General features: G+C 40.8%; 1 protein-coding gene across 1 annotated transcript in view; it reads left to right on the top strand.

Moving 5' to 3' along the window:
* LOC109473123 (zinc finger protein 704-like) overlaps nt 1-23,123 on the top strand; it is a 33,064-nt gene that overhangs the window by 2,909 nt on the left and 7,032 nt on the right. Inside the window, 3 exon segments of the mRNA XM_019773030.1 lie at nt 9,964-10,085; nt 10,607-10,773; nt 10,776-10,862. Coding sequence (XP_019628589.1) covers nt 9,964-10,085; nt 10,607-10,773; nt 10,776-10,862 — 376 coding nt within the window.

The following is a 23,123-nucleotide window of genomic DNA, read 5'->3' as shown; positions in this document are numbered from 1 at the left end:
TTTACCACCAAAGGTGTTAACGGCCAAGTGCTAAGCCTCTAACTATCCTGATCTTATTAGTATTTAGTGTGTCATTCCAGCAGTCTAGCCAAACAGTGGAGGATGGCCTGGGAGATATGCTTGGCAATTTTCCAGCTTTCCTATATTTGTTGTCAGAAGGCCAGAGAAAAGATAGACACTGCTTAAATCTCCTGCTACATGTAGCATTAGCCTCCATAGCATGCCAAAAACTGGGTTTTTTTTCATGGTGTTTGGGAGCTTTTATGTGTTTTTTTTCTAATTGCATATAGACAACATAGCCGGCCTGAACGTTTTTTTGAATTGGGCTAATCAGAAAACAGCGTAAGACCACCAAACCCCCATTTCTATAACTTAATAATAAGCCTGCTACGGAGGCTATGCTAGCCTCAACCAGGCTTTGGAAGTAGCTGGAAAGAGTCAGTAAATATTGGCTGATCTCCTAAGGCTAATCTCCTAGCAGATCTTTTGGTGGCCACAAAAGACAGTATCAAATTGGCCAGGCAGTATCCAATAGCAACCTGGCTAATGGACACTCCTCTGGTTAATGAATACTGCCTTGCCACTGTATGATCTGCTTGGAGATTAGACATTGGCCAAATAGAGAGATCATCACCATCACATATGGAACCTGTAAAAAACAAAAAAAAAAGGTGATCAGAGATGGCAGACCTCACCCCTTTACCCATACTGCTTTGCGACTCTTCCAGACACAAATATTAAAGAGCCTTGGCGAAAACCAGTCTAAACGGGAACTACGCAGTTTTGGCCGCTTTACTGAAGGATGACTTCGGTGGAAAAGATGTTGGTTTTCTACAGAATTAGTCCACTTCCTAGCCAGGATGTCTTTCTATTTAGTTTACTGGGGCTCCCATACTTTCCCCATCACATTTAAAGTATGGAAGCCAAACTAAATAGCGACATTGGCACTCAGGCTAACTTTTCCCAGCAACTGTCAACAAAAAAATGATGTCCTCGCATGACCCAACTAGAGTCCAGTAAGACAGTTTTCCTCTTTGTGTAATCCCTAGCAAGATTTCCCCCACCCAAGTTTAAGCCTGCATATATCAATGTCAAGGTGCTTCAGTGTCTTTTCTCTAGATACGTGTATGTGTCTTGTAGCTTTGTGTTGAATGGTATGGTCCCATAGGTGTTTTGTATTTATCCAAAGTCTGGGGGTGGGGTGTTCTTTGTCAGTCTGCGGGGATGTTTTTAAGTGGCTGAATGACTGAATTGTTCGTCTTCAAAAACAAGTTCGCTGTTTGTAGTTCCCTCTGCTTTGAAGTGCTAGCTCTTTGGGACATACCATCCGGTTGGATTATTACGGGGGTGTCCAGAACTCTCTCGAAAATGTGGTAAACACCACGCGGTGAGCGCTACCCAGGCGTGAAATCTCTTTTGTGATTGGCTCCCGGGCCAGAGGGTGAAAATAGAGTGGTCCAAACAAAGACCCTGTGGTTTTGGGCACTCGCTATCAATGCCCCAACACCTGTACTTCAAACCACTAAGTGCGCTAGTAAAACAGGGGGAGGGCTTTTAAAGTACACAACTCGGATAACGCACAGGTTGTTGTTCCTAGAGGCATCTGTTTTCGCTGACCGTGCATTTTCTTGTTGGTTACTTTAGACATTGGTTGTATGGTTTACGTCTATCTGTACTGCTATTGTTTAGAAATGGGCCAAGGTGACATACTAGTCCACTGTTGTTGACAGAACAGAAGGGCCTTGGTTGGAGCAGGTGTGATAAGACTTGTTTGTCACTGGCTGTTAGTCTTGGGGAAAGTTCAGTAATACTTGTCACTGGTGGTAAGTTTGGGGGAAAGTTCACTATTGCCTGTGGTTGCAAGGAGGTTCTATCAATACACCTTGATGGTAAAAATTTTTTAACATTCTGCTTCCAGAGTGTACTTTGGTGCCTTGACACAATTTTTCTTTTCTTAGCTTTTGGAATTTTTTTAAAAGAAGAAAACCTTCTAAAAATTCTACATTTTTGGTTCGTTTCAATGTTTGCCAACTTTTGCAGTGTATTTTTCTTTCCCGTGATACAGAAAAAGTCCCTGACTATTTGGGAAGTCCTCTTTCTCTAATTGTCAGTACGTGCACATTTATTCTAAAAGCAATTAAGGAAAAAAGAAGTTCTTCCCTGAGTCTGTAACAACCAAGGGACTACTGTCCTCTTGCCCACCCCTTTCGCAGTGATACAATGGTCTGGTCGGTCCCACTAGCTAATGTTGTTGACCCGCTCGTGCCAAGTGGCATATGGTCGTCTCTGGTCGTCTGGTGGTTTTGGCGGGAAGCAGGCGATCATGTGACCTCTCCGTCGGACAATGGGCACTTTGAGAATGGCTAAAAGCCTCATTGTGCTCCCCGCTTTCTTCTTACAGCCAACAAAAGAATTCTTGGCATCTTAGAGCCGAGTAGTGTGACTGTGTTTTTCACTGCAGAGTCCTTGCATAGTGTTTCTAGCGACTGCATACATATCTGATATACATGTAAAATGATGTACTACATGTACTATAGAACTGGCCTCTCTTTTAAACAGTGGAAAGATATGACCACTTGAAGTAGCCAGTACGTAATTTGTTTCTATGCATGTAAAGTCTTAAAACTCCTTTTCGTCCTGTAACATTTCATACTTAAAAGTAGTCATACAATTTCTTTGACAGACTTTCTTGTTCCTCATTTCACACGAATGACAAAACTGTAGTTTTGTTGGATGGAATCCAGTATGCTATGGTCTGTGTCCAAGAATATTACCTCAGCACACTTGACAAAACACAAAGCATGATGAGGGCCCCAGGCTTTTGCAAAGACTTAAAAGCTCTAAAGCTCTTAAAAGGAGATTTAAAGTTTATACAGATCTCCTTTCTAGTAAAAGAAATCACAACTGTGCACTGGTGCCAAAATTTTAGAAAGGGGGAATTGGGTTTGAACTTTGAATTCTTCACTACCTATGATTCTGCTCTTGACAAAGTAGGGAGACAGACCTCCTAACCAGTGGACTAGCCCCCTGCTGTAGTGATTGCACAACTGTGTGGCCCAAGGGCTACAGAAATGGAGATGGGTGCCACCCCTATGCTCTGCAATAGAGTGGAACGGGACTTCTCTTTTTTTTTTTCAAGACCTCTTTCTCTAACCTGGCCAAAACACTTGAGACTCCCATGTGACAGTAGTATAACTTACAGTGTGGTAATTTATTAGTCTCTGTAGTCTGTAGCAGGCAGAACTGGTGGTTTGGTGGTCTTCGGCTGTTTTCTGATTAGCCCAGATCTGAAAACGGGGGTAATTGAACCAGGCCGGCTATGTTGTCTATATGCAATCAGAAAATAGCACATAAAAGCTCCCAAAGACTCTGAAGACTCCCCAAACCCCCAGTTTTTGGCATGTTATACAGTGCAGTAATTTATGACGTGGGGTTATATTTGGCATCAGAACAAGGGACTTTGCTGACAAGGCACCCCAGATATACACACCCTGCACTTGGCCGCTGAAAAGGACACTTCAGAAGACATCTGTTCAAGTTGGGTCAGTCTGCCAGGAGAGATCTCCTGCACAAGCAAGAAAGGGGAGGGGCTCAGTTAGGCCATTTTAAGTCACTTTGTTGTTCCTCAGATTAAAGAAAATGGTGACTTCAAAGATGTCTGTTCAAGTTGGGTCACTCTGCCAGCACTGATCTCCTGCACAAGCAAGAAAGGGAGGGGTTTAGTTAGGCCTTTTCAGGTCAATTTGTTGTTTCTCAGATAAAAGAAAAATGGTGAACTTGAAAAAGTCAGGTAAAGCAGTCATCCTCAACTGAGGTGAAGCATGAAGTTGTTTCAAGTAGCTTATACTAGTGCAAAGTGGCTTAGCACACTGGGTCACCCTTACTCTTCTGGATAAGTCTGATGGGTTCTTTTACTTAGTTACATACTGCTGTGTCTTCTAAGCATTTGGGAAGAATACTAGTATGGGAGTTCAACACACACCACTACCAGTGGACTAGCCCCCTGCTGTAGTGATTGCAGACCTGTGTGGCCCAAGGGCTATAGAAACAGAGATAGGCACTGCCCTATGTACAATCTGGTGCAGGAAAGACTGTGTGCAAGAAACAAAGAAATCAATTGAGAACCAATTGACTAGCCTCATGCTGTAGTGATTGTAGAGCTGTGCGGCCCAAGGGCTATAGACACACACACAAAGAGATAGGCACTGTCCTGTGTCTGTGTGCAATCTGATGTTGGAAGAAATGTGTTCAAGAAACAAAGAAATAAATTGCGAACCAATTGACTAGCCTCATGCTGTAGAGATTGAGCTGTGTGGCCCAAGGGCTTTATACACTCAGAGATAGGAACTGCCCTGACTACTAGTACTATTTACTATCTGATGCAGGAAGGACTGTGTCCATTCTAAGAAACTCAGAAATGAATTGTTTTTGCCCGATGGCTAAACCACCAGCATGTGATAATGGCGCATCAGTGTTTTTGGCCAGGGTCCCAGAGTGTCATTTTTTCTGACCGTCTTTTCAAGGACACGCCGTTCGACCTGCCAGTTTCAACTTCTGCGGACATTCCGCCGTTGGCATGGTTTCAGGAATGTGGTTCTCTTTTCTGGCGTTGAATGTGCTGCCTTGGCAAGACTGTCACATGGGCGACACGTCGCGATGCGTAATACGCACAGAGACTGGTAATTGGTAAACCACACATGCTGAACTCACGGCTACCCCAGGCATGGTTTATGATATGTGCAGTGTGGCATTGAATGGCCTACTAGTAGTGGTTAGGGTAGTTGCCATGGGATTGAGAGGTCCCGTGTTCAATTCCTGGCATTCCTGGCAAGATGTTATAACTATAATATAAGTCCTTGGGAAAGGAACACGAACTTTACCCAGGTGTAAAATGGGTACCTAACTTTGGTTGGGGAGGTTAAAGGCAATGAAAACAGAAGGATGGACTCTGCCTTTGAATACCGTGCACTAAACACAGTGGACCAACAACCCTGAACAACCCACTGCCTCTACATGTACAGCCCTAAAAGGCAATAGGACTACCTTAACCACCTTCTTTTACCTAAATGTAACATCAGGTACAAGTACAGGTATAGAGGTTTTGGTACAGGACAGTCAAGACCTGTTTTTTGGTGCTGGACAATGTCTTCTTTTATTTGCTAGAAACAGGTGTTTTGAAAGACAGAGCAGGGGTAATATACATGTAAGTTCCGCTCAAAAGAGTCCAGACTTGTCTCAATACTACTCGCAAACATCTGTTTCAAGTTCAAAAACTCTGGTGAAGTCTGCGATCTCTGATTGTCTTGTGTCATTTTGTTTGGACTGGGTCCTCTCCCAAAACCACCAGACACCCAAACAACTTCAAAACCGTCATTTAGAGGGAGGTTAGTTGTCTTGGATGGCCTTCAAAAAACCTCAGAGGCAACCTTTACTAGGCTTTAGGGTAGCTGCCAAGGTTGCAACTTGTCAAAACTACAGCACGGCCTAGCCTCCATAGCAGGTTTATAGAACTGGGGGTTTGGTGGTCTTCGGCTGTTTTCTGATTAGCCTCCGTAGCAGGCTTATAGAACTGGGGGTTTGGTGGTCTTCGGCTGTTTTCTGATTAGCCCAGTTTAAAAAACAGGCCGGCTGTGTTGTCTATATACAATCAGAAAATAGCACATAAAAGCTCCCAAAGACCCTGAAGACCCCCCCCCAAACCCCCAGTTTTTGGCATGATCTGGAGGCAAAGCACAGCTGTGGAAAAACCACCTGTGAAGGTGCCAAACAATCGATGTCTGCATGAATGAGTTGGAGAGACACTAGTACTGGTTACACCACATTCTCTCATCTAATGCTGTCCATCTTGTTGTTGTAACCATGACTGCAGATTTGATGAAATCTATTTTTGAAAGGATCAAGGTCATGTATTGGTCATTGGTCAAGGTCATCCATGTTCAAACGTTCATGTGAAAATATTAATTGTAATTATAAGCTGCTTGTCTCTAGTTTTGTTACTACGAGACTATAACTCATTAGAAAAGGGTGAGGCAGCTATAAGTTCGAAAGTTCATCTATTTTAGTACATTGTTGTTTGTGCCCTAAATATCATGTTTTACGATGTCTACATATTTCCAAGGATAATGTGGCTACATGTTGCATACTAGAACGATCAAGTTATGCAGAAACAGAGTCAGCAGGCTAGTTTGAAAAACTTTCGCGATTTGTGTTTGCGGATGTCAAAAACGCTGAGGCATTTAAAAATGGGGGCGTTGGTTCAGTCATAGGACTGTAACCGCAGGCCATGTGACTTCAGTGTCACGCGACATTTTTTTTTTCTAGATCTCTGGATCTCGGCCAAGTTTGCCGTTTTTTAAACAAGGGGGGGTTGTTTCTGAGGTCGGTTATACGTGACTAGACATGTCTGGTGTCCACAAGTCTATTGTTAAGGCCTGATCGTCCCCGCGCTAAGAATAGTTGTGAAAAACAAGTGCAGGGGACAGAGGGTGTGTTGAGAGATCGATATGGCAAATGGGCTATGGTCGGCAGAAATGGCTTCTAGAACAACACTTGTGAGAAGGTCAGGGTCACAGAACTGATATGGAGACCACGAATTATCACTGTCTTTCACTGAAAATGGCTCTTTTTGCAGAAAAAAAGGGCAAGTGTTTGCACACGTAATGAAATAAACCATGCATACATGTAGCAACAATGTATTACTTGTACGTGTAAGTCAGTACAGTACACATGTCACTCTGGTATTTGAGAAGTGGCACGAATATGCAAATTAAAGTCACATTAAGGTTAGTATTTACATGTATGCACACTGGACTTTGACTTTGACCTTAAGAGCTCTTAAAAATAGCATGAAGAGCTTCTAATCATAGGGATAATGGAGACTGAAGGACAGGTTCAAATCAAACTCTGGACTGTACCATGGGAGAGATTGAAGAGGGGGACTTTTTTTCCAATATCCACCTGTTGCAATATCATTCATCTGGGGTGCACTTGTTCTGGTTGGCTGATCTGACATACACACACACACACACAAACACACACACACACACACACACACACAAACACACACAAATACATGTACAAGCTCACACATACACACACACACACACACACACACACACAATTACTCACACACACACACACACACACAAACACACACACATACACACACGCACACACACTACACACACACACACAAACACACACACATTCACACAGTGACACACACGCACACACACACACACACACACACACAAACATACACATCACAGAGCAAAACTACAAACTATCAGAAACATTACACACAATCCTCCACCACTACAACTCCCTTTAAAAGTTTAAATGCGCCGAGGCTGTCCTACAGTATAGAGTTTCACAAATAAGCTGCAGGTGTGTCACAGATCTCCCTGTAAAGACTCTACAGATAGCCTGGCGCCAGCGGAAGATTTCTACCTAAGTCCTCAAGCTATGCCACTGGCTGATCAATAACTTGTTTCTAGGTCAGAACTTTCAGGGGAGAAAGGTTTAGAAGAAAGAAACCATCTAAGCCTAAATTTGTAAGCCTTTCTGTGGTCTTAATGATCATCTTTATCTTATTATTTGTAAGCGACAGAGACGGTCCAGTTTTTCATCTGTTATGTATCGTTTTTGATAAAAATAGAGTTGCTATTTTGACGTCTGATAGTAATGTAAGATGATATGTTTGGGTGTACAGTTGACAGTTTCAAAGTTACAATTATACTATTTATAGATCCTTTCTTTGTGCCCTCTTTGTTTTATCTAAAGATTGATGAACATCCTTAAGATATCAAGCTACAATCTGTTGACATGTATCATAGAAGAAATTTTAATTTAGAATCGTGTGCAACCTTATGTTTTCTTCTTCAATTTTAACTTTAAGTTACGGAGAACACAAAACAAATTTGCTTTAGCCAAATAGTGTAGGCTCAAGCACCTTTTTTTGTACAAATCCAATAATCTATGTACCTACATAATGGACAAACAAGACAGCTGCGAGACTTTGGAGTGTTTTTATGAAAAATGTTTGTCCTTTCAAAAGTAGGTCACTGGTCCCAAACAATAGAAACCAGTCAATGGTTAATGATATGTTTTCGGAACTGTGTGACAATACTGTAGATTACTTTATATTTGGGGTAGCAAAAATTCGTGGTCTGAGAAAATGGACATGTTTGCAGAACTATGTGTTCGCAGTGGCGACAGGTGCAAAGAAAAAAAAAAAGAAAGTCGGCAAATTATTTGTTTCGGTAATAATAAATTCGCGGTTCAGAAGTGACCATACAAACTCGGGATATAAAAGCACCGCAAATCTAAAGCGATTTACAGTAATGGGCTGTTCGCTACTGTTTCTGGTGGGTTAATTTTGCAGTGTTCTCTCCCATGCAAATCTACGATACTTTGGATGTATGTTTCCAACGTATCACTACTATACTACAAACTTATTTCAACAGAAGACTTAAGAAAAACTAAAACAGCTGTAAATTAATATGATAACACAACCAATTAGAGTACTGGTTTTGTGCAGTTGGTAGAAATAATTGGATGACGACAAGGAAAAAGCGACAAACAAGACCAGTCAAACTTCCTATCTGGTTAGCCTGCCGTGGCCAAAAATAGCCTGGTGTCAGCAGAACAATTCTTTTCTTAAGTCGGCAAGAAAGGAAAGACACAATAAGTCGCTGGTCCCGTGGGAAAAAGGCAACCTGTTTCCTTTGTAGTCAGCAAAAGGACTGCCAAATAAGGAGTTGGTTTTGTTACACTTTTTTTCTGCTATATCAGTACCACTAAGGGCAGTTGGGGTTTAAGAATAGACAGGTAGAAATTGTCAAGACATGAAAATACAAAACGTATGAAACAAGCTTTTGAAATGAATGAATGAATGAATGAATGAATAAATGAATAAATGAATGAATGAATGAGACAAAAGAATGCCACTTACCTGTTTCAAGGAAATTAAACAGATATTCTATAGCACATACTACTAGTAATTGTACTTTCCCAAAAAGAAGTGCTACAATTCTAGCTCTTCAGTTTTCAGCATAATGGTTGTACAAATTCCTACAATTCTCCACAGATATTTTTCTGTTACCTGTTTTTGGTACCTCCTCCTCCCCTGCCAATGGTTCACTCCATTTTAATTTAGGGGTCACCTTGACCCAGTTGCTGTACTTTGGCCCAGTTGATAACAGCAGACAGGTGATAAGGAACAGCCAGCAGCTGTTGTTTTTCTGTTACTCAACCGACCAATCACAGCTTCGGGCTGACTGTTTGAACTGACCAATCGCAGCTTCAGGCTAAGTGTTTGAACTCAAGTTACCTGCACAGTACTCCTGTACTGTATCAGTGTATGTAAATTTGCAGTATCCTAGCGCAGGGTGAAAATAAATAGTTTGAAGTGGGATCTTTGCGTAGTGGGTTATGTAATAGATGCTCATAGTATGATTACTATGATCAGTTTGTGAAATTAATTATGCAAATTATGCATAAATTATGCAAATTGATGAAGATTAGTGTGGGTTTATCTGTTACAAAACAAACAAACAAACAAACAAACAAGTTAACAGATACCTAACAACATGAACTTTTTACCTTCCAGAAAAATGAGTGAGGAGTTCTATATGGATGAGTGCATGGCTCTATGTTCTACTAAAGAAAGAAAGAAACAAACAAACAAGTAACAACATGATGTTTTACCTTGCAGAGAAATGACTGAGGAGTTCAACATGGCTGAATAATTGTAGCCTTTTAAAGTACTAAACAAACAAACAAACAAACAAACAAGTAACAATGATGTTTTACCTTACAGAAAAACGAGTGAAGAATTTGACATGGATGAGTGTATGGCAGCCATGATCCTGACCAGCCTGTCCTGCAGTCCTGTCTGCAGACAAGCTTCCTAAACAAACAAACAAACAAACAAACAAGTAACAATGATGTTTTACCTTACAGAAAAACGAGTGAGGAGTTTGACATGGATGAGTGCATGGCAGCCATGATCCTGACCAGCCTCTCCTGCAGTCCTGTCTGCAGACAAGCTTCAGACGACAGCTCTGTAAGCTCTGGTACATCAGGTAAGCTCTCGTTATTGCTTTGTACCTGAAACGTAAAAGAATGGACATTCCTGTGTAATGGTATACTAAAGAACCCCGAATCCAAATGATTCTGTCCATGACCATCATCCTTTGCGGTTGTCACCACCTTCGCCATCTTGCATTTTGCGTTTCTTTTATTTTGTGGTCTTTCTTGAGAGAAGCCCATCATAAGTTCCCAACACCTTAGAATTTTTTTTTGGATAAGAAAACTTATTTAGGAGAGAAGCAAAGACTGCCTGAGAATAATCTTGAGACTCAAGAAGTTTGTTACCTTATCATTCAGGAAGGAAACCTCCAAAGAGCAGTTTTAGTTGTTCAAAACAAAACATGACTAATGACAACTCTTAATTACATATTGATTAGAATCTTGAAGCTAAAGTTTTATCCTCTTGAAGCTAAAGTTTTTTCTTCATTTTGGAGCTAAAGTTTTTTCTTCATCTTCAGAAGCTTAAATTTTTTCTTCATCTTGAAGCTAAAGTTTTTCTCATCTTATTTTCCAGGAGAGAAGCCGCCCATGAGCCCTCAGCACTGGCCAGAGGGTCTGCTGTCCTCCAGCCTGAACAGCAGCAGTGGTGCCAGCAGTATCAGCACACTCAGCATGCGATCCTCACCCTCCCCCCCGCACAACCCCCCACACCCCCCGCAGAACACAACACCCCCTCCACCATGTTCGGCACCCCCCCTGTGGACGAGGGGATCGATCTTGGGGAGAGCCACGACTTCTTCTTGGAGGGAAGATCGCCCAGGAAGCGAAAGGTGAGTCAACTTTTGTTTTTAAAGTTTTGTAAATTTGCTCTAGGAGAAGTAGTTACATTAATAGAAATTTAGGGGACGTTTTTCTTTTTTTTTTCCAGAAAAACACCAGTCCTGTTTGTGTTTTTATTTAGATTCATTTAATTAAAAGAAAGGTTGTTTTAATTCTTGTCCTTTTTACGAAAGATAGAAGTGCTGTAATAGTACATGTATAAAGTTGATATATATATTTTTTTTCTATTGTTTAATGGAACATTTATGTCATGTTTCATGTTCTTGAACCAAAATTATGGCTATATTTTACACCAATTGCCTAGACTACTCTGAGTTCTCTGTGGACACTATAACATGTACATGTATATGATTATGGAATGCCTATTTATATATATATATATTGGATACTGTCTTGCCTATTCATTATTGGATACTATCTTGCCTATTGAATACTGCCTGCCTATTGAATACTGTCTTGCCTATCGGATACTGCCTTTGCCATTGGATATTCTGCTCCCAAAGCCAATGTCACAATGTTAGCATGCTTAGCAGTATCACAGACATATAGGCTTCCTGTCCTGTCATTGAGACATACAGTATCGGCAGCCGGCTTAGTCCTAGTGTCACATTCCTGCACACACAGCCAAGTAGTCATACACATGATACAGGGCTCTAGGCAGCTTAAAATAGTTTTCTGCCAGCCTAGGTTCATGATTGGACCTGGGGGGAGACTGCTAGCAATTCGAGGGGGGGGGGGGGTCAGGGGAAAATTTTGGATTCTAAGCCTTCGAGCTTCGTTTAAAAATGTAGTTTCCTACATTTTGAGCAAACCATAGGGTTGCAAGTGGTTTAGGCTCCATAGTGCCAAAAACTGGGGGTTTTGGGGGTCTTCATGGTCTTAAGGAGCTTTTATGTGCTATTTTCTGATTGCATATAGACAACATAGCCGGCCTGGTTGAATTACCCCCATTTTTAGAACTGAGCTAATCAGAAAACAGCCGAAGACCACTAAACACCCAGTTCTATAAGCCTGCTACGGAGGCTACAAGTTGTTGTTGTTGGTCCTTTGGATGCTTTTTTTACATTTTCACCCAAGATTTTCTGGTGCTGGCTAATTTTTTACCCCTGGTGTCACATTCTGGCAAACACAGACAAGCAGAGTCAGGCTGTGAACAGTTGCCAAAGATAGCTTTTCATCTGGGGCTGTGTTGACTTGGTGGGGACATGGGAGGTGGATCTGGGTGTTTAGCATGGAGAAAATCCTACACAGATGTCATTTCTTGAAACCAAGCCATTTTGGGGAATGAATCTTGGTCAGAGAGATCATTCTAATGCTAGAGAATGGAGGACAAAATAGGTGTATAACAGCTAAATGAGTTTTCTTCCCATTTAGGGGCTCTTGAGTTATAGAATTACACAGTAAGACATTTAGTTTTTTTTCAGCATTTTTTTTCTACTTTGACAGCTTTTTTAGGGTACGGTATTCGGTAACCCCCCCAAAAAAAGTATCCATAGTAAGAAAAACTGTCTTAATTTGTCTTAACTGTCTTAACTAAATTTGTACCTAAAAATTTATTATTACCGTGAGCAAATAATTCGTCAACTTTCTATTTGCTGTACCTGCCGCCCACCACAAACATATAGTTCCGCAAACATGTCCATTTTTATAGACAGCTAAAAACAGGCAGCTAGCCCGACAATTTGCCTAAGAACAGCCAAAACAATCCTCACATCTGCTTGGGCAGTGATGATACAATACATTGTAGTCTCCAGAGGTACCCTGCTGGTATATGGAGCCTTATAAACAACTTATCACCTACTTATGATCAGTGATTGTTTGGTTTCCTTCTGTCCTGTAATATGGGGCAGGGAGGAGCACTGTGTCCTCAATAGGGTCAGATAACTGACCAATCACTGAAGACAATAGGGTGATAACTGACCAATCACAGCCCTCAATAGGGTGATAACTGACCAATCACTGAAGACAATTGATTTGAGATGGGCTGTTATATAGAACTAGGACAGGAATGATACTGTAAGTCACTGTTCACAGTCTGAGAAAAAATGGACATGTTTGTGGAAGTATACGCTCACAGTGGCAGTAGGTGCAGCAAAAAGAAAGTAGGCGAATTGTTGTTCATAGTATTCTTGGTAGTCCTTCGTCGCCGAAGATGATTGTCAGTATGCTCAATCACGGGGGATGAGACCTCATGTGACTTCTTAGTCCGAAGCCTGAGGCAGTTCATAGTATTAGTAATAATAAATTTGCGGTACAGAAGTGACTGTGAAAGCTGCAAATATAAAAGTACAGCGAAAACATCATGATTTACAGAAGTTCCAGATCTAGTTCCAGGGACTGGCATCCAATTCAAATGCAATTTCAGGGTGGCAAACCAAGGAAAAATATTCTGGATGAGGAAATTTGTCTGATATTTCATTTCATGTTTTTGTCATCATTTCATACTTGAAATATTTGAAGTACTGTTCTGTATTTAAAGTAAAAACGAACTATTTCTCACAATTGAATGTCAAGAATACTCTGTAATTGTGTTTACTGCATATGCTGACCACAGAAGCTGATTAAAGCCATGTTTTTAACCACGAAATCATAGCAATTTTACCTGTAAATACCTTAGAAATCCACTAGGATAACTCAATAAAACCTGGTATATGTATAACTAAAGCTGGTATAATTAGGTTACGCTGTACTTGAACCCTGGATCAGTTTGTTTACAAAGTTCCCTGCTTAACTCTTAATCCAGGCATTACACATGTCAGGCATATCCAAATGTTGGGCTGCTCTGGTGTATTTCCCTGTGGTTCTACAATTTTTGGGGCTTAGAAACCGATTTTTCAAAGTCAACATTCTAGTCATTTATCTACATACTAAGTTCAAACCACACTATCCCAATGTATATTGACCCTCACGGAGCAAAAAATCCAAAATCCTGACGGAAAATGGTTATCAGAGGATGCCTTTACAATAGAAATTAAGAATGAGGCCACAACGAAATAGAGCTAGGCAGAAAACTTGAATCTGGTTTTAGTCACTTCAGAAAACCGCATTAGGGTGTAAACCTGACTCTCAGGCTATGATTTCATGTTGTTTTACTATTTGACTCATTTTGAGCATTATTTTCTTATGTCTGAGAACCAACAAATCAAATTGGCATGGCCCCACATAGCTTGTGTATTGAGAAAACAGCACATACTGCTAGAGCTGTGTTGCCAGGAGCCTTGTGTGTGTGTAAGGAACCAATTGACAACCCAGTGAGCTAGATCTCCCTATCTAAAGGAATTATCTACATGCTGGTTTTTTATGTAGGTCAGGCCCCTTGTTACATGTTTCTAAACACTCTGGTTTTACACTGAAACCAAAGCCAGTGTCACCCTCTGCGTACTACTATACTATTACATGTAGTACATACTCAACATTGTGTGATCGTGTGTGTGTGTTAACAGCTTGACTATACTAGCAGTTAGGGTGTAGTTTATAGGCTGGGTTTGAAATATTACTTCCGTTCAATTAATTCTACAAGTGACAGGGTGGCTTGCTGACCTCTTTGGGTTACATACTTGTGGTGGTCTCTACACAAACCAAGGGAACCAGCAAGCTGATATGCATGTTTAGGATTTCTATGTGCTCAATATAGTATCTTGAACAGTGGTATTGGTGGGTTGGATTTTGATAATTGTACAACATGGGTTGGTGTTAATTATATTGGTTCAGCTGTACAAAAGACAGCCAGGGTTGGTTACAAGACTATTTTAAAGGGCTAAGCCTGGCTTGGTTTTACTTTTTATACTTCGAAAGATAACATTGAGTAACATTGTCTTCATGTATGGATGATTTGGTCTTTCTTTTGGAAGGAGGTACAAAGAAATTGACCTACTGTTGCAGATGATTGTTTGAACTTGATTGACACAAAATGTAACAATTCCTTTTGTGGCGGTCGGTTCCCCTTTTCATACCATGTGTTCATGTTGCTATGTGCCAAAAGAGAAATACAGAAAAAAAAACCCGAATGATTTGATTGTTTTGAGAGAAACCCTTTTCTTGCCCTTCCTAGTAGTATTTGTAGTTGTTCCTTAGAAAAGAAAAGGGTTTCTCTCAAAACAATCCACAATTCTGCTTGTTTGGGGGTCAATTTCTACATCCTGCAACAAGAACATCACTTCTCATAATCACATGTTGTTTGCCAAGGACCAAGCGCATGTCTATCAAAAAAAGGACTTTCAAACTGTTGCAGTTTTCTTTACACTGAAGTCCCAAGTCACTAATGGTCCATGGATTACTAAGTAAACCCATGCTTTACTCTCCAAGTCTAGGAACTTTGAAAACAAGTATGAGGTATGCTTTCCAATATATCATAGCTATTCTGCACCTGTTAAGTTTTAGGGGAGGAATTACTCCAAGATGAGTCATATTGTTGTGTGAGGAGGGAATAAGAGAAAGTTCAGCTTCCTTGAGTAACTGGAAAGTGAAAGTTTGAAGGAGTTGCCAGGAAATGCCTGTGTGTTGCTTTCAGTCTTGGCTTTAGCCACCATGTCGTCTAATTACTTTACTCCCTAGGGGAAGCACATACACTGTATGGCTTGTCATCAGTGTGTTTTTAGTTGTCTTTTTTCTGCAATTTCCAACATCCTCAGTGATAGTATTTCTGTCTTATGTCTGTCTGGAACGTAGTGGAAGGGTTGCAAAGCACTATGGGTAAGGGGGTGAAGTTTGCCACCTCAGGTCAATGAAAGAACAGCCTCCTTAATTGGAAGGTAGGCGAACTTTCGGAAGTACTTGGGGTAACAAGCTGTTGGGAGAAACGAGGACAAAAACAGAGAGAAGTTCAAAGTTGTTTGTGACCAGCACTGTTGAAAGACAGTTTTCATACTTCATGCTGGTTTTTGATGACTGTTTTTTCCTACAACTTTTTTCTTTCTTACTTCACCCTAAAGAACAGAAATGTTGTTCTTGGATTGTGATCTGTCTGTCTGTGAGTTCTTGCTATTCCCAGAGTACATTCACATACTGCAATACATCCTCACTGTCAGTGCTGCAAATTTTTTGTTATTTTATTATTTTTAATCATGGCTTTACAAATGCAGTATAAATTTATCCCACTGAAATGTTAAGAATCCTATCAGTAGTGACCACCTGTCCGCATCATCCAGATTATATTTACGGTATCCCCCAACTGGTCTTCTTGGATAGATTGGACTGAACACACGCACAGACACATATACACACACACATTTGTACACCTTCCCTGTCCACCCCTATGTGTTGTTGACTGTCTGCGGCTCATTTGGACTCGGGAAGTCCAAGACCCCTTTGAGTAATTTGATCCGGTTGTTTGCGAGACTCTGAAAGCTGAAGGTCGAACGGAATGGTTCATTGGCTACATTCAACACCGGGCGGGTTGTTTATAGTCGCTTAGGTCACTCGGTCAGCGCAAAGGCTGCTGGGATGTGTTATTGTCTGTGGCGGCTGTTGTTGTCGACAGTTGTGACCCCGAATGACCCAAATCAGCTGTCAATCAAAGTTACCCAGCCTGTCAATCAAAGTTTGCTGCTCTACCAATCAGAAAGCAGAGTGATGTACCTCTGGTTGAAATATTCTGCATTTTTATGTTGCAGTTTTCTTCCAATTTGTGAATTTGACTGATGCATTTGGGTATACATGTACATGTAGACAGAGATTGTTCTATTGTACAGCAATTTTCTACATTATACAATGTAGTTTTCATTGTTGAATTCATAAGGGATTCATACGATTTGATGGATGTTTTTGGGTGCAGATAGAGATTGTTCTATTGTACAACACAATGTTTACAACTTACATGTTAGAGTAACCACCTTTTCAATGATATACATATGATAGCAGGTTAATTTGAACCCCTAGAAAAGTACTTCACCTTGTTGACAAAAGTCTTCCTTGCTTGTTTTTAACCATATCTTTTCATGTACGTTGATATAAACACAGCTTCTGTTGTGGTTCTTTCTTTACGTCTGCTCCAAAAGTTGGCCACACTTCACTTGTTCCCGTAAATATTGACCTGATGTGCAGACCAGACTGGATTGTGCGTGTTGACTCCAGGTCTGGCCGTGTTTTGTGGCTTGCAGCCAAGTAGAATTAGGCCCAGGGCCAGACATAAACCCCTGGCAAGCCGCTCGGAGCGGCGAGAGTTTGTTTGATCTGTGCGAGCGGTAAAAGCGAGGCGTGTAAATCTCGTTTTTATGAGACACGATGTGAAGTATCCCGTAACGTTTAACGGCGCTTTAAATCTGGCTCCAGGCATGTTCTCGCATGTAAATGCTTCTTCGCAGTTTTAGCTATCCTGTTCTTGCATGTGAATGCTTTTTTCCCCAGTTTTTGCCCATTTCTTATGTGGTTCATGCTCTGCAAGACTAGATACTTCTTTTCCAAACATTCATTTCACTTTGTTTTATCTATTTCACCAGTAGGTCTGTTATAATACCTTTTTTTCAGGTGTCCTTTGGCATAGAAAAGACACAAAAACACTGTTGTTATTGATGTTACAAAATGGATTTAGATATATGATATGCCATATAAAGTTCTTTCATAGATTCAAGAATGATTTTGTGTATAAAAAGACTCCATTGCTGCCGTTTTAAATACACAGATAAAGCTTGAACTACATTACAGTACAGATACACAGATACAGAGGGAAGAAAAATAGAACAAGGACAGTTGAAACGTGATCCCCACATGTTTCAGATAAAATTGGCCCATATTTGTGTAGTGCCTGGGGGTGGTACAATTTGGTAGGTAGCCCTGCATGCCTGATTACATAAGATAGCAATCTATAAGGCCACACTAAAGCAATGCCTTGTTTCTCATACATTTGCAAGTGTAACAACGTGTATATACATGTGTGTAGGTGTACGGATAACTGCCCAGCCCAATGGGTCCTGGACCTTTTGGCCTAATCGGTTGATGCACTGTTTGTGAGCTGACATGCTGTGCGAGTGGTGTGGGTTTGATCCCGGGAGTCAGAATAAACTTTGTCAGCTTGTGTCTTTCCCTCTTTCTCTGTACTTCAACTAACACAAATAAAGATTTAGCATGTAGAGAAAGAGAAACCAAGAGACGTAATACTTAAGACATTTAAAGTAAGTAGAGAAAGAGGAGAACAAAATGATTGAAAGAGCAGGTTTGGAGGAAAATTTGAATCTTACAGTTACAACAAAACATCTGTAGAAAAAAAGTAGAACTAGAAGCATTGGCTGTTTTGGACTTGAACACAGAGGAAAGTTGAAAAAATACAATATGTAAAAGGCCAACCAAATTGCCTAAAAAGTTTCAAATGCCTAAAACTGGCCTAACTTTCAGAGCTGCACCTGTTATGCACAGGGCGGACACTACAAATCCATTTTCCCTCATAAACAGCCCACCCTCTGACTCTAGATTCCCTATAATTGAGATTCATGACTCTGGGTTTAGCCCTCCTGACCCAGTTTCGGCAGTGCTTGGCCTTCAGATCAAACCTGTTTCCTTTATGATCCGCTGCCCTCCACTTGCCCAGCGCTCCCAGGGGTATTCATATATTGAAGCGGAATGTTGAACAGTTGATGTTGTCTTGCCCATGTTCAGTGGTGCAGTTCTCTGCCTTTAGGCCACAGCAATCTAATCTGATGGTTCTTGCGATTAAAAACATGTTGCTGAAACTCAAAGGTCAACATGAAACAAGATTTTAATGAGAAAGTCCTGGAAAGAGACAAGAAAGGCCTGAAAAGATAGTTCTTGTAATTAAAATCATGATGTTGAACTGAACGTGAAAACACGTAGAGGAGAAAGTCAGTACTGTGGTACATCAGAAGCCTCTACCAGGCTTTGGGAAGTGACTGAAAAGAGTAGAAATTGGCAGATAACATGCCAGGGGAGTTGGTCTGCTAAAAGTAAAAGTATGGCATGTTATCTGTCCAATTTCTACTCTTTCCAGCCGCTTCCCGAAGCCTGGTAGAGGCTAGTACACCCAATTTTTTGCTCATAACAAATTTGTCTCCCAACCCAATCTTCAATCTTCTCTTTTGATTGCTAAAATTTTATTTACCTCAGACATTTTTCCCCCAGCCTTATGTTTTTAAGATGTCCTTTTGTAAAATCTTTCTTCTAATTGTCAATGAACCAAAGAAATCTATTAGTGTGGTCTAATGTTCACCTAATTACTTCCACACCACTTTTGATGACTTTGTTTACGTTTTCTGCTCAGTAGGGGAGTTACATGTATGTAGGTCAACCTGAGGTGTGTCTGAACCAATCACCTGCATGCATTTTAAAAACCACTTTGCTGAGCTAAAATTACCCATGGTACTTTCACCTGCAGCAAAAGTGGAAGGGGCCACCTGAAAAAGGGGGTGTTCAGAAGAAAAAGTGAGAAAAAAATTTGAGAAGTTTTAAACTTGTTGAAAGAAAATATAGTTGTTCTTGGATACGTGCTGAAAATAAGAAAGAAGTGAGTGAGTAAAAAATACAAAATGGTTTTGATTCGAAAAGTCCCTCCCAGCAAAAGTGCCTTAAGGGCCATACCAATGCACAAAGGGGGTGTTCAAAAATATCAAAAAGGGAAAAAAAATGTTAATGTAGAAATTTACTTGTTAAAAGAAAAGGCATTCTTGGATATATCCCAAAATAGGAAACAAAGACACAGATTTTGAAAAGTCCCTCCCTGGTAAATGGAATCACCCACTTGTGGTACTAAATCCAGATCTACCAATGCCAGAAAGGAAAAACAACATATGGTCTTGTATTTGCATGATGGTTGACATTGACACACATATCATGGTAATGCACGAAACGCTAAGAAATAGCTTTACCCCTGATAAAATGGAATAGCCCGTACGTAGCTGTCACAAAAACCAGATCTTCCAATCGATATTAGAGGAGAAAAACAACATGTGCCTTCCCTGTATTTGCATGATGGTTGACATTGACACACATATCATGTGCAAATCCTAAGAAATGGCTTCACACCTGTGGAATAAAATGGAATATCCCCGTAGCTGTCACAAAAAACAGATCTCCCAATCAATATTTAGAGCAGAAAAACAACATGGAACATGGGGCCCAGCTGTACTAGTGTTTCTGTGATTGTTGACATTGACCCAAACATGTCACAAATCCTCAAAAATTGGAGCACATTTTAATCCTCTTGCGTCACAATGTTTAGCACCTAAATATTTTATACCCTCATATCTTAATATAGCTTCTTGTAATGAATTGTTGATAGAACATGTGTATGTTATCAATTATTTGTGTCAGTTATAACGTTATCTGTAGAAGTGTTGTCAAGGTTTCTAATTGGCTAAGTTATGGCTTGGTCATTTTTGTGGTAGGTTGTCACTCATATGATATTGACCCCATAGAATTTTCAGACAGAAAATTTGAGAAATAACTGTAGACAAGGATCAAAGACATATTTCCAAAACAAGACAGATGAATTTTCTAGGCCACTTGCACAGTTGGCCCCAGAATGCTAGCCTCCGTAGCAGACTTATAGTTTGGTGGTCTTCGGCTGTTTTCTTATTAGCCCAGTTAAAGAAACGGGGGTAATTCAACCAGGTCGGCTATGTTGTCTATATGCAATCAGAAAATAGCACATAAAAGCTCCCTAAGACCCTGAAGACCCCCCAAAACCCCCGGTTTTTGGCATGCTATGGAGGCTAGCAAAAGGTTGTTTATTCAGCGAAACCGCAAATAGTCGCCAATCCTTTAAACTGGCCTCATCCACAGTAAAGAAGCATTTATCCACAGGACCCCCTAGGCCTCTCTTTTCAAGGCCAGGCGAGTTTGATGAATGTGGCTTCAGGATGTAAACAAACCGCCAAGCATGTGACCTAGGGGGACTAGCGGAAGGGTCCAAGTCAGAAGGGGTGGTCTGATGCAAAATTTTTCAAGATTTTGCCCAAAAACTGATGAAATTTTATTATTTTCCTACTAGTGCTTGAACTAATCTTTTTAATATCGTATATTAGCATTCATTGTTGTATGTAGTAAACTAGAATTGATGTTTTTCTTAACATAAGGATATTTTTCTTTACTAAAACAACCCTGAAAGATATTTAAAGTTCCATATTCCAGTTTGTTTTTGTGGTTCTATATCTGGTATCTTGGATGTTCCTCTCTGTAATCTCATTTGTAAGCAGTATTGAGTAACGAAGTTGGCATTAATTTGGGAAGTTTGCTGTTGGATTATTTCGATATCGATTGAAACACGATTAAGCACTATTATCGTGTAATCGCATGAATAAGCTTATTTCGCAAAACAATTGATTGATTAATTGATTGATATCAATTGATTTATTGATTAGATGAAATCTAGAAATCAAATTTGAACCAACAACCTACATGTAGATCATTGGATACCGGTATTAGTTATTCTGACACACGCACGCGGTTACGAAAAATAATTCCCTAGCAACAAATTTTGACAAATGATATTTTCCAGAATGTACCATGTTAGCAAGGTCGTTGCCAGCTTAATGTCCCTTGCGCTATTTTTAGCGCCGGCCCATAGCAACAGTGGCTGACAGGTTCCAACAAACAGGTTACTTCAGAAGGCCCTGGGACATGAATATGATACCGTGTTGGACCCTACCATTCTTGACATCTAGGGGTGAAGAAATAAATTTTTCTAACATTCTTATTAGAGCTCTTTTCTTACATTTAAAGAAATGGTAGAGTTAAGGTTGCAAAATAGATTTCTTTCTTATTCAGCTTACATATTTAAAAGCTTTAATGTTTGCTGCCTCCCCATTTTTAGAATAGTACAGCCCAAGTTGACCTAGCCTTGACTTGACCCAGAAACCTCGACAGCGAAGGCATCGAGCGATCTGATTGGTCCAATCAAGGATATGTAAACACATGCAGTCAGGCACCTGTTTTTATGGAATTTGATAAGATTAGCTTCACAACAGGGCGACTTAGCCTGACCTAGTTCCTATTCTGGTGGTCTTTTCTTAAAAATTCTTCCTAAATATTGTACAAGAGGAAGGTATATATAGCATGTAAACCATTGGATGTGACCTAGAATGTGTCAACCTTTTTTTTACGCTCCATAGAAAGGTAATTAGCTTTGTAAAGAGTCTTTGTAAATATTGACTAGATGCCCCGCCCTTTACTTACCCTTTCTGGGCAAAGATACGGCTAAAAATGTTTGGTCAAAGTTTTAAGGACACAGCCGAAGGTCAGCTTGCAGTGTGTTGGACAATGTAGCCTAGTTCCAAGACATGACTGTTGCTCTAGTACAATAGTAGTATGGAACCTTAGTCTTAGCCTGGGTCCCAGAGTGTTTCCAGGGCCTACACATTAACACAGGCTAGTTCCTTGGCTCCAGAGCCAACATGCTAGCCTGGATGCCAGACTGTTTTCAGGGCCTACACAGGCCAGTTCCTCGGCTCTAGGGCCAACATGCTAGCCTGGGAGCCAGACTGTTTCCAGGTCCTACACAGGCCAGTTCCTCGGCTCTAGGGCCAACATGCTAGCCTGGGCGCCAGACTGTTTCCAGGGCCTACACAGGCCAGTTCCTCGGCTCCAGGGCCAACATGCTCCCAAGAAAATTATACCACAGTCCCCTGGCTATGAAACTAGTTCATACATGATCTTACGTACGAATCACATATCACATCAGAAAACAGGTTGTCTGGACACGTACCTCATGTCTGTAACATGACAGGTCGTCGTGATTTATCGCAATAATTGCACCCCAGTGTCATTTTTTTTCCACCAATGTAAACAAAGGGATTGCGAACACAAAAACATGGACCCGCCCAGCCTCCGTAGCAGGCTTATAGAACTGGAGGTTTGGTGGTCTTCGGCTGTTTTCTGATTAGCCCAGTTCTAGAAAATGGAGGTAATTCAACCAGACCGGCTATGTTATCTATATGCAATCAGAAAATAGCACATAAAAGCTCCCAAAGACCATGAAGACCCCCAAAACCCCCAGTTTTTGGCATGCTGTGGACGCTACCCAATCTTGATGTCTATTGAGGCACGTGTATCAAGGAGCCTTCGGAATTAAAAACTCCGCACGTGAAAGAATTCAGCACAATCATGGAGTAGAGTAGCCTTAGGGGGAGCCCCGCTGAGCTTTGCTGAAAACAAGAACTGTAACGTTATTACTAAGCCTTTTTGTATAACACATTGTTTACGAGTCATTTATAAGCTGGTGTGTTACGCTGAAGGGCGGTTATATGTACCAGCTATACAGATACAGAAGCTGGTGTGTTACGCCAAAGGGCGGTTATACCAGCTTA

Source organism: Branchiostoma belcheri, unplaced genomic scaffold (assembly GCF_001625305.1).
Source record: "Branchiostoma belcheri isolate BF01 breed outbred unplaced genomic scaffold, Haploidv18h27 scaffold29, whole genome shotgun sequence".
Classification (NCBI taxonomy): Eukaryota; Metazoa; Chordata; class Leptocardii; order Amphioxiformes; family Branchiostomatidae; genus Branchiostoma; species Branchiostoma belcheri.
The sequence above is the reverse complement of the archived record's forward strand: the minus strand, read 5'-3'. Positions and strand labels throughout refer to the sequence as shown.